The sequence below is a fragment of the Garra rufa genome, chromosome 17 (assembly GCF_049309525.1).
Source record: "Garra rufa chromosome 17, GarRuf1.0, whole genome shotgun sequence".
NCBI lineage: Eukaryota > Metazoa > Chordata > Actinopteri > Cypriniformes > Cyprinidae > Garra > Garra rufa.
Window position 1 is genome coordinate 24,075,852 of NC_133377.1, and position 12,239 is coordinate 24,088,090.

The 12,239-nt window shown below is 33.1% G+C and overlaps 1 protein-coding gene across 1 annotated transcript in view; it reads left to right on the forward strand.

Moving 5' to 3' along the window:
- The window catches only part of LOC141289255 (cytoplasmic dynein 1 intermediate chain 1), an 88,327-nt gene that overhangs the window by 68,354 nt on the left and 7,734 nt on the right, over positions 1-12,239 (forward strand). The window contains exon 16 of the mRNA XM_073821350.1: positions 1,461-1,601. Coding sequence (XP_073677451.1) covers positions 1,461-1,601 — 141 coding nt within the window. The remainder of the gene's footprint in view (positions 1-1,460; positions 1,602-12,239) is intronic.

The following is a 12,239-nucleotide window of genomic DNA, read 5'->3' on the forward strand; positions in this document are numbered from 1 at the left end:
TTTCTGAACTAAAATTTACAGATAATTTACTCACCCCCTTGTCATCCAAGATGTTCATGTCTTTGTTTTGTCGTAAGGAAATTATGTTTTTTGAGGAAAACATTTCAGGATTTTTCTCCATATAGTAGACTACTATGGTGCCCACGAGTTTGAACTTCCAAAATGCAGTTTAAATGCAGTTGTTAACGATCCCAGCTGAGGAAAAAGGGCCTTATCTAGTGAAACGATCGGTTATTTTTACATTTTTTTATTACAATTTATATACTTTTTAACCTCAAACACTCGTCTTGTCTTGCTCTGCCTGAACTTTGTATTTTCCAGTTCAAGACAGTTAGGGTACGTCAAAAAACTCCCATCTCATTTTCTCCCTCAACTTCAAATCATCCTACATCGTTTTTTTTTTTTTTTTACCTTTTTTGTTAAGGGTGTTTGATCTTCTTTGCACATTCACTTTGCAAACACTTGGTCGGTACTTCTGCAGCGATGTAGGATGTTTTTGAAGTTAAGGGAGAAAATAAGAGTTTTCCGACATACCCTAATTTTCTTGAACCAGAAAAAAATAAGTTCAGGCAGAGCAAGACAAGACGAGCATTTAAGGTTAAAAAGTATATAAATTGTAATCTTTAAAAAATAACTTCCTTGGTTTGAAGCCACATTTAAACTGCATTTTGGAAGTTCAAACTCAGGGCACCATAGAAGTCCACTATACAGAGAAAAATTGGCAAAAAACATTTCTTTACGACCGAAGAAAGAAAGACATCTTGGATGACAAGGGGGCATTATCTGTAATTTTTTTTCTGTAAATCTTTCAATGGTTTATCAATTCATTAATTCACTGTTTGTTTCATGTTTCAAGTTGTATCTTTTTATTTTTGTATGCTTGGACCATCTCAGATTATGCTACAGTAATAAGTAATACAATAATCAAATGTAAAGTGCTTTTAAGATGAAGTCTGCACACTGCATGTTGTGTTTTGGTGTGGTGGAGTGTGTCTCTGTGTGCTTCATTAGCGTGCTGTGGTCTGCATTGCTCTCCGCCCAGCTGTCTCTCTCTGTACCTGTGCGGAATGCATCTCTCGCCCTACCTCACTCTACCCCTCTGTCTCTCTTTCTCCCTCTCTCCCTTTATTCTCTTTTCTTGTATGCCACAGACAGCTGTTACACTTAGGTTACAGTACACCTTAGAGAGACTTTCATCTAGTGTTTTTTTATGACACTGCTTGAATGTGCAAAGGTTTTAATTAGCTCGATCCCAGACAGGCCCCAGGGCTGCAGCAGCGCCACTCTGTCTACCGCCTATGCCACTCTCTCATTCGCTCGGTCTGCCTCTCTCTCCATCTTCGCCCGCTCTCTCGCCCTCTGCCTGTCCCCTTGCAACCCCAGCACCTTCATGTTTGTCCCGTTTGCCCTTTAATCCTATCTTTCTCATTATGTTTCTCATTTTGCGTCCCCCCCCCCAGCAAAACAAGCCGCTGTACTCCTTTGAGGATAACGCAGACTACGTCTACGATGTGATGTGGTCACCCGTGCACCCCTCGCTGTTTGCCGCTGTGGACGGCATGGGTCGTCTGGATCTGTGGAACTTGAACAACGACACTGAGGTGAGGTAACGCTTTCGGTTTGGTCCCCCAGATCACGCCAGGCCAAAGATGCATCAAAACAACAACAAGTTCCTTTCTGTGTGGGCGTCTCCCCGCAGGCCGCTCTTAAATCAGCTTTCTGACAGCTCCTCACCAACAGCTCGCACAACACTCCAGCGACGTTCCTTTCCGCACACACACACACATGCATAGTCTGCAAGCTTATGGCTAATTACTCCGATGTGTGCGGATTCTTCTCTCTCCACCATTCCAGAGTCATTGAGTTCCCATGGGCTACAGCCCAGCAAAGTGGTTTAACCTGGTCTTCTAAGGCCTCTGTTTCTCAAGATATTCAGGGACTTAACGGACAACCACAGCTTTACTTATTGTATAGGTATACTGCAAAAAAATATATATTTTTTTTTCTAAACATTCTTAAAACTAGACACATTTACTTGGGAAGCAAAAATGTATAAGAAAAAAATCGTTTTTTTAATGAATATTTTTTTGATATATATGTATAATTGTGTGTATGTGTGTGTATATATATATATATATATATATATATACATACAATTTAATTACAGTTTTAATTTAATTACATTCAATTCAATTCAAGTTTATTTGTATAGCGCTTTTCACAATACAAATCGTTGCAAAGCAGCTGTAAAAAAAATGTAGGCTACTACAATATATTTAGTAGCTTATTAGTGGTGACTACTGTATGTTAAGTCGATGTACATATGGTATAAATATTAAAAACGGTAATGGTGTAATCAAAAACAGATGATGAACACTAATAGTAATGATTATGTGTTGCAATCAAACTTGTAGAAAAATTGTGTAGTGCTGTATGTTGTTTCAAGGCTGGCATCATCGGCGGTCCTCTGAGTGGTTGGCATCATCTCTTCTTCTGAATCCAGACTGAATCTTGTGTAATTCCTAGTTACAGAAACAGAGAAACAAATAGAGAAATAATTAGCGTAGCTGCTGTTCCAACCAAGCAAAAATTATGTGTTTTGCCCAAGCTGAAGAATGTTGATGTGCATTTGATCAGATGTAACTGAAGTACAACGTTATGAGATACATTATATGAATGCTTGGCTAAAGAGATGAGTCTTTAATCTCTTGTGTCTGAACCCCAAACATTATCAGGAAGGCTATTCCAGAGTTTGGGAGCCAAATGTGAAAAGGCTCTCCCTCCTTTAGTGGACTTTGCTATCCTAGGTACTACTAAAAGTCGAGAGTTTTGCGACCTTAGGGAGCGTGAAGGATTGTAGCGTGGTAGGAGACTAGTTAGGTATGCAGGAGCTAAACCATTAAGGGCCTTATAGGTAAGAAGTAATATTTTGTAAGTGATACGGAACCTAATAGGTAGCCAGTGTAGAGACTGTAAAATTGGAGTAATATGATCATATTTTCTTGATCTGGTAAGGACTCTAGCGGCTGCATTTTGGACTACCTGTAGCTTATTTATTGAAGAAGCCGGACAACCACCTAGTAGTGCATTACAATAGTCCAGTCTAGACGTCATGAATGCATGAACTAACTTTTCTGCATCAGAGACAGGTAACATGTTCCGTAGCTTAGCAGTGTTTCTAAGATGGAAGAATGCTGTTTTTGTAACATGAGAAATATGATTTTCAAAAGACAGGTTGCTGTCTAATATAACACCCATATTTTTGACTGTAGAGGAAATAACAGTACATCTGTCTAGTTGCAAATTGCAGTTTAAGAGATTCTGTTTACTGTTTTTTGGTCCAATAAGTAATATCTCAGTCTTATCTGAATTTAATAGTAGAAAATTATTGGTCATCCAAACTTTCACATTTTTAACACATTCTGTTAACTTTGCTAAGTTAGAAGTTTCATCTGGTCTTATTGAAATATATAGTTGAGTATCATCAGCATAACAATGGAAACTAATCCCATATTTCCTAATAATATTACCAAGGGGTAACATGCAAATTGAAAATAGTAGTGGACCTAGGACAGATCCTTGTGGCACTCCATACTTTACTGGTGATAGCTGTGATGACTCCCCATTTAAATAAACAAAGTGGTAGCTATCGGACAGGTATGATCTGAACCATCTTAAAGCCTGCCCTTGAATACCTGTATAGCTTTGTAATCCATCTATGAGTATGTCATGATCTATAGTGTCGAATGCAGCACTAAGATCAAGTAAAACTAGCAATAAGACGCAGCCTTGATCTGACGCAAGTAGCAAGTCATTACATCACTGGAGTATCTTATTTTAAACATTATCTTAGTAAATTTTGTTAGGTTTCTACTTTTAATATAGTTATTTTGATTGTAAAATAATCTATACAAAATAAATTATTATATGAAAATAAAATTCTATAAAAAATATATAATATATATATAATATATAAAAGTCAATACAAAATATAAACAAAAATTATAAATTTATAAAAATATATTTACAAATATTAAAATATATATTCTGAAAACAAAACAAATATTTTCTAAAAAAATAAATAATTTAGTCTGCTGGGTTTTTTTCATATTGTTTTAACATTCATCTCTTTTAATTTTGTTAGATTTGTATACAGTTATATACAGGTATATTTATTCTAAAAAGTAAAATACTTTACATTAAAACACATTTTAAAAATAAAATTATATTAATATATATAATAATAAACAAATATTGAATATATACTACATTTTTTACATTTTGTTTTTAACATTAACATCTGTTTGTAATTGTAACCAAAAAAATAAATAAAATTGTGTTAAAAATATATAATAATCAATAAATATTCAAGACAAACAAAAAATAATTTGCCATTAGTCTGCTGGATTTTTTCATGTCGTTTTAAATGATAATCTTAATAAATTTTGATATATTTGTACTTTAATATAGTTTGTAGTTTAAAATACATAAAAATCCTATGAATTTATTGAAATAAAATTATATTAAATAATTAATAATAAGCAGATATTCAAGTTACATTCTCTAAAAAAAAAATTGCCATTAGTCCACTGAAATTTTTTAAATCTTGTTTTAAACATTAACCTCACTTTGTAATTTAATATATAATTATTTGGATTTCAAAAATAAAGTAATTGAAAATAAAAATGTATTATTTAATATTAGATATATTCTCTAAAAACAAAAAAAATAATAATTTGACATTACTCTTCTGGATATTTTTTTCATATTGTTTTAAACAATCACATTACATTTAGTTTTTAGTTAGATTTGTAGTAAAATTCTATCAAAATATATAATAACAATAATTATAATAATAAACAAATAGTCTAAATATATATTTTCTAAAAAAAATAAGAATTTACCCATTACTCCACTGGAATTTTTAAATCTTCTTTTTAACATTAACCTAAATTTGTAATTTACAGTAGTTACAGTATACAAAATTGTTTGTAATTTAACAATAGTTAAATTCATATGTAATTCATAAATAAATGAGAGTTGAGAGAATTATGTACAAAAAGATAAATAAATAAAGTGCAAAAAAATCTATATAAAGCTCTCAGGAAATGAGTCTTATATCTGAAGCAGTTTTGCTTAATGATGTTTAATTTTTTTTTTTTCTGGAAACATTTAATCCTGATTTTGCAGTGTATTGGCATGCAGTCTTCGTAGAACAGTGAGGTCATGTTAACGATCATATACTGGATCCGACAGAGTATGTCACTGATAATAGAGTGTCACTGTGCATCACATGCTATGATGTTGTTTCATGTGACAGTTGACTTAGTGCTACATGGAGCATTCACACAATACGTCAGTCTGTAATGGTGAACATGCCTCACAACTACGGCCCCTGAGGCCACAGCACAGAGAGTCCAGCAAGATATGTTGGGTGTTACATCTCTCCTGTGTGAGATGAGATCTGCTCTGACTGACACTGCCTGTCCACTAAGGAATACACACCCACTTTAATTACATACTTCTCTGAGATCTGCTGTTCTCGACTCACCCATCTCTCTAACCATACGCTGTGGGTTCAGTGGAAGGTAACCAATAAACAGCTCACTGATTGTAAATCATATACTGTATACTAAAGTCAAATTGAAATCAAAACTGACCTTCATAACATACATTTCTGGTCTGACTGAATGATTCTTAGAAAATGAAATTAACAATCTTTCATTAAAAAACAAAAAAAACAAAGACTTTTGTTATAAAGCCCACTTGTTTTTTCATATACTGACCACCAGGGCCTAAAATTAACACTCGCCAAGCGCCAAATGCGAGTAAAAAACGGCATTGGCGAGTATGTGTTAGGGGCCGTTCACATGAAGCGTCTTTTGCGCGCGCAAGTTCGTTATTTCAAATGGAGACGCGCGGCTTGCGCGCGCATATTGGAAGCGATGCGCACGCGGTGCGACGCGCTCGTTTTTTCCAGGCGCGTCCGCGCCGCATCGATTTAAAAACATCTCAACTTTTCAGAATATCGCAAGAGTACCGCAGGTCATGTGACATAAACTAACCAATCAGCTTCCTCACGTTTTTCCGTTACATTGAAACCTCAGCAGAAACATGGAGGAGCAGCTCATCATTGTGGTCCAGGGATTTCCTGAACTTTATGATTTGTCAAGCCCCCATTATTTTGACGCTAATAGAAGAAACAATGCATGGAGACGCATAGGCTTGGAGAGGCGAGCGCAGCTGATGGTTGCTTAGAAACGGCAGACGCTTTTGTTGATAAGGAAGAAAGCGGCGCGCCTAGCGTTTTCCACGCGTTTTTAGGCGCGACATGTGAACGGCCCCTAACAGTGTCAGTCTATGGCAAGCCATTGTAGCCTAAAATATACTAAGCGTTACTCGTCGTAAGTGCATTTTTACTAGTACCAGTTCAATTAGAGAACTCTATAAATCAATTTTTACTAGTAACAATGCCAGTTAGAGAGCTCTCTAATTCAATTCTTACTAGTAACAATTCCAATTAAAGAGCTCTACAAATTAATTTTTACTAGTGATATGTCGCCATTGACTTCCATTCATTTTTAATTACAGAGCTCTGCAAATGAATTCTTACTAGTAACCATTACAATTCGAGAGCTCTCTAAATCAATTTTTACTAGTAATAATTCCAATTACAGAGCTCTCTAATTCAGTTTTTACTAGTAACAATTCTGATTAGAGAGCTCTCTCATTTAATTATTACTAGTAACAATGCAACTACAGAGCTCTACAATTCAATTTTTACTAGTAAAAAAAACACATTAAAGATGTGTTTAATTGCAGAGCTCTGTAATTGAATTAAAGAGCTCTCTAATTAAGTTCTTACTAGTAACAATTAAATTAGTGAGCTCTCTAAATGGAATTCTTACTATAGGAATTGAATTAGAGAGCTCTGTAATTGGAATTGTTAATAGTAAGAATTTAATTAGAGAGCTCTCTAATTGGAATTGTAACTAGTAAAAATTGATTTAAAGAGCTCTCTAATTGGAATTGTTACTAGTAAAATTTGAATTATAGAGCTCTCTAATTGAATTGTTACTAGTAAAAATGCAATTACGACGAGTGACACTTAGTATATTTTAGGCTAAAATGGCTTGCCATAGTCAGTCACCAGTTGGCGGGTAAAACTTTTAAGAAATGTAACAATGCAATGTAGTGAAAACAACATAACGTTTTTAAAGAGATTCGCTGTTTCTGATGTAATAAAATAATATTAATAAATAAATATTTTCCGAAGACAAGATCATCGTGATTAGCTGTTCTGTTATAAGTGACAAGAGCGAATCAAATAATAGGATACAAACGGGCTGATAGTGTGATGGCCAGCCTGTCCCTAGACACGGTTCTAATAACTTTTACCTGAGAAGATATTGCTGCTTCATTTCGGAATTACGCCGCCTAAACGGTGCAGTGAAGTAGGCCTATAGTTTGTAAGGTTGCGCGTTCGGCTGTACGCATACGTTGAGCCGCTTCAGACAGCGCTTCAATGGACGAAAACACACACAATTATGTCAAAATGCGCTGTTTTGGCAAGTTACCTCGTAAATGTAGTCTTAAATGAGTTATAAAGTCTTAAATGACCGTAAAGAGTTGGGAGAAAATCAAATATGTGTCAGATTCACGTCATGTGCATCAGGTTTTAAAGAGACTGCGCAATTTTTAAAGTGAAACCTGCTTAAGTCTGTCTTTGATGGAAATCAAAGAACAAAAGGAAAAGAGAAATCATCACTCGACTGCTCTAGTCGCTGATTAACTTTTGTAGCTTGAATAAAGGTTCATTTGTATAGTATGTAAAGATTGTTTTAAAATCACTTAAATTAAATGTTTTACATATTTCAGAGCCTAAAAATAAGAAATAATAGCTTAAAATTATACTGTTGAATAGCTATAATTAATGGCTAAAATTGAGGGAAAATGCATTTAATAGAGACACCAGTAGCAGGACAAATTAAAAACATTGTAAATATGTTTAGCCATTGTAGTATAATAACTGCCTGTTTTTGCAAAAATACTTTGATTGCTGGTAAATTTTATCACGTCACCGGCCCTGCTGACCACATTTCATGATCCAGTCAAATTTGATTAGATAAAAACTAATCTTATCCTATTTATTTAATTATTAATTATAATCTTTAATATTCTTTTTAACTCAAGTAAAATGGTGAAAAAAAAAAAAAATACAATTTGATGTTGTAGGAGACATCTTGAAGCGCTACTTGCTGGAAGGACCTTGTGAAATAATCCCAGAAGGTGCTCTTTGGTTGGGTTTGAAGTAACTATTACACAAAAAGAAGAATCCAAGGGACGTTTTCTGGTCCAAAGGAGTTAAAAAGCCTTTATCCACATTCTGGAAATCTCAATATAAACATTAAAAATGGCACCTGACACACTCTGAGGAAGGCTGAAGGACGAAATGCATCAGTGTGCAGAGTTTTAGGCATTTTTGATGTTTATGTTGAGATGGCCAGAATGTGAATAAAGGCTTTTTAACTCTTTTGGATCAGTGCTTTGAACGAAGCACCGACTGTATTTTTTAATACTTAAGTCCAAGTTCAAAATAAAGCATTGTGAACATTTGGAGCTGTATGAACAACTGCAAGCTGTAAAACAGGAAGTGTTCGCAATTCTGACCTCTTTTTCTAGCAAATCTGACTTTTTTCTTTGAATTGTGAGATATAAACTTAATTAATTAAACAGTTTTGAGGGGAAAAATTCTAACTTTATAACTCGCAATTGTGAAAAAGTTGAAAATTGATAAAAAGTCTTGTGAGAATTGTGAGATATAAACTTGCAATTCTAGGAAAAAAATTCACTATTGCAAGATATAAACTTGCCAGAATTTTGACTTTTTTCTCACAAATGTGGGTTTGTGTCGCGCAATTTATTAAATTAATTAACTCAATTAATTAAACAGTTTTGAGAGAAAAAAATACTATGTTCTCAGAATTGCGAGTTTATGTCTCGCAATTCTAACTGACTTCTCAGAATTGTACGTTTATATCTTGCACTTCTGACTTTATTTCTCAGAATTGTGACTTAATTAGAATTGAGTTTGTATTGCAATTCTGACATTGTAACTCACAATTTCGAGTTAAAAAGTCATTTTTTTATTCAGTGGCAGAAACAGGCTTCCTTAAGTTTGGTATAATGGGTCACTTGAATACCTGTAAGTAATTTCAAAGAATATATGTCCACTGTTGCAAAATGGTAATGATTCTGTTAGTGTTGAAAGTATGACTTTTATGTATAGCAGTAAATTTGGCCTTTAGTGTCATATCAGTAACCTTTGACCCTGACCTATGTAGCTTGTTCCAGTGTCTGTTGAGAGCAGATAATGAGAGTGTGTGTGTGTGTGCGTGTTGCCTCAAGAACAATGCACGTTATCCAAAACATCAGGAGCCGGCAGTGGCACGGCAGCGCGCATGCTGACGCACACACGGACACATGCGTAAACAGCCAAAGATCTTGTGCCAGAAAGCAGCCAACAGTTCTCCATTGTCAACTTATAAAGAAATTCACCCATAACACCATTAACAGACTGCGGGCTCGCCTGGTTCCAATTTACGCAAAGAGAAGCTTGCAGCCAATTTAACCTTGCAGTTGACTCTTGGAGGAAGCTGCTCGCTAATAGCTCTCAGGCTGTGGTTAGCCTGTTCTGAAGCGAGGAAGCTTTTGTATTAGCCAGTATACAGCTCCCATCTTTGCTGACAACATATGTCAGGCCAGTCTTAACTGTCATAAGTAATAGGCAGAAATCAACCTCACACACGCGCATAAACAGAGCCTGTGTATCGCTTTAATGTGTGCGGCGCAACTTTTCATGATGATTTATGAAATCATTAAAAGCACTCAGTTATTTCCAGTAGAGCTGTGGATTCATGTCTTCTTCCTATTAGAGCACAGCTTTGACTAGACATCCTTACGACATCATTTTATCACATAAGCTCTGTATGTTTACATTATATGACTTATAGGCTAATATGCAAAAAGTGAAGACACATTTTCTGTAGTGAGATTCGACAGAAGTGCAAATTCTTTTTGTTATAATTTATTGTATTTTTCTATATTCTTGCATGAATTTGAGAATTTGAAGTTGGTGTTTGATATTTTATGTGTTAAGTTGAGCACACTAGGGCTATACGATCCACATTCATTTTGTAATTCAATATTTGTCTCATTCGTGTCTGTTTTTATTCACTCTAATTAAATATTTGAAGAAATATGGAGCAGCATATATGGAATATGGAGCAACATGTCAAAGATTTGAATTTTTTAAATGTACATTTGTATATGTGATATTTAAAAGAGGGTACATTTTGTAAATTTCCATTGAAAACTGGATTTATTTATTTATTATTTATTATTTTTGCATTTTAAACTGCAAATATTCACATTAACTACTATTTTGGTCAGGAAGATTATTAATTTTATTTTTTTAATGAATGAAATTAATATTTTTGTTTATGAAAGATGCATTCAACTGATCAAAAGTCACAGTAAAACATTAATGTAGTTTTTTTTCTTTTTTTTTAGTTCATACATTTTTACTATTACATTCATTAAAGAATCATGGGGAAAATGTTTCACAATTTCCACAAAAAATATTTAGCAGCACAGCGGTTTTCAATATTAATAATAATAATAAAAAATTCAGCAAATCGGAATATTAGAATGATTTCTGAATGATGTGACACTGAAGACTGGGGTAATTACTGCTTAAAATTCAGTTTTGCAATCAAATAAATTAACTACATTTTAAATCAATTAAAATTGAAAACAGTTATTTTAAATTGTAATGATATTTCACAATATTACTTTTTTTACTGTATTTTTGATCAAATAAATGCAGCCTTAGTGAGAATAAGAGACTTTAAAAACTTAATGTATTTAAATATACTTCACTGATCTCTTCTCTGTTATATTATCCTTTAGAATATTTTTTCTGGGGTCGACTGATATGTGTTTTTAAGGGATGATGCGAATACCGATTATTACAGATCAAGTAGGCCGATAACCGATATTTTGAACCGATATATGTCTTGTGTAAAAAGTTTTATCGGCAAAACTTTGTTTTTTTAATGAATGATACTAACAACTACGAAATGCTTAATATCGGCGCTGATATTATTATATTTATTCTTTTTTTTCTAATTGAAACATTACATTTGAACTTTTTAACTTTTTTTAAACATTTAATAATAGAAAACAGTTATTTTAAATTGTAATGATATTTCACAATATTACTGTTTTTACAGTATTTTTCATCAAATAAATGCAGCCTTAGTAAGAATAAGAGACTTTAAAAACATAAAAATGTATTTAAATATACTTAAAACATTTGACTGATCTCTTTTCTATTATATTAAGCTTTAGAATATTTTTAGGGGTCGACTGATATGTGTTTTTAAGGGCCGATGTGAATAGCGATTATTATAGATCAAGTAGACCGATAACTAATATTTTGAACCAATATATATGTCTGGTGTAAAAATGAAAATTGATGTCAAAATTAAGAATAACAAGGGCTCTGACAAAAACTTTTTTCAAATGCTTTTAAATTATTTTATCGGCGAAACGTTTTTTTTTTTTATAAACGATACTAACAACCATAAAATGCTTAATATCAGCGCTGATCAATCCCTAATATTTTTATTAATTTTTTTTGTTCTAATTGAAACATTACATTTTATCTTCTTACATTTTTTAAACATTTATGAGAAAAAAACTGTATTACTGTTTTTATTGTATTTTTCATCAAATAAATGCAGCCTTAGTAATAATAAGAAACTTTAAAAACATAAAACATTTATTTCAATATACTTACAACATCTCTTTCCTATTATATTAAGCTTTAGAATATTTTTAAGGTTCGATTGATTTGTGTTTTTCATGGCCGATACCAATGGCGATTATTACAGATCAAGTAGACCAATAACCGATATTTTGAACCGGTATGTATGTCTGGTGTAAAAAAAGAAAAAATAATGTCACAATTAAGAATAACAAGTGCTCTGACAAAAACTTTGTTCAAATGCTTATAAATTATTTTATCAGCAAATAATTTTTTTATTATTATTATTATCGATACCGATAACCATAAAAGTGCTTAATAATGGCGCTGATAATCGGCCAGACTGATAATTGGTCAACCCCTAATATTTTAATTTTTTTCCCTAATTGAAACATTACATTTTAACTAG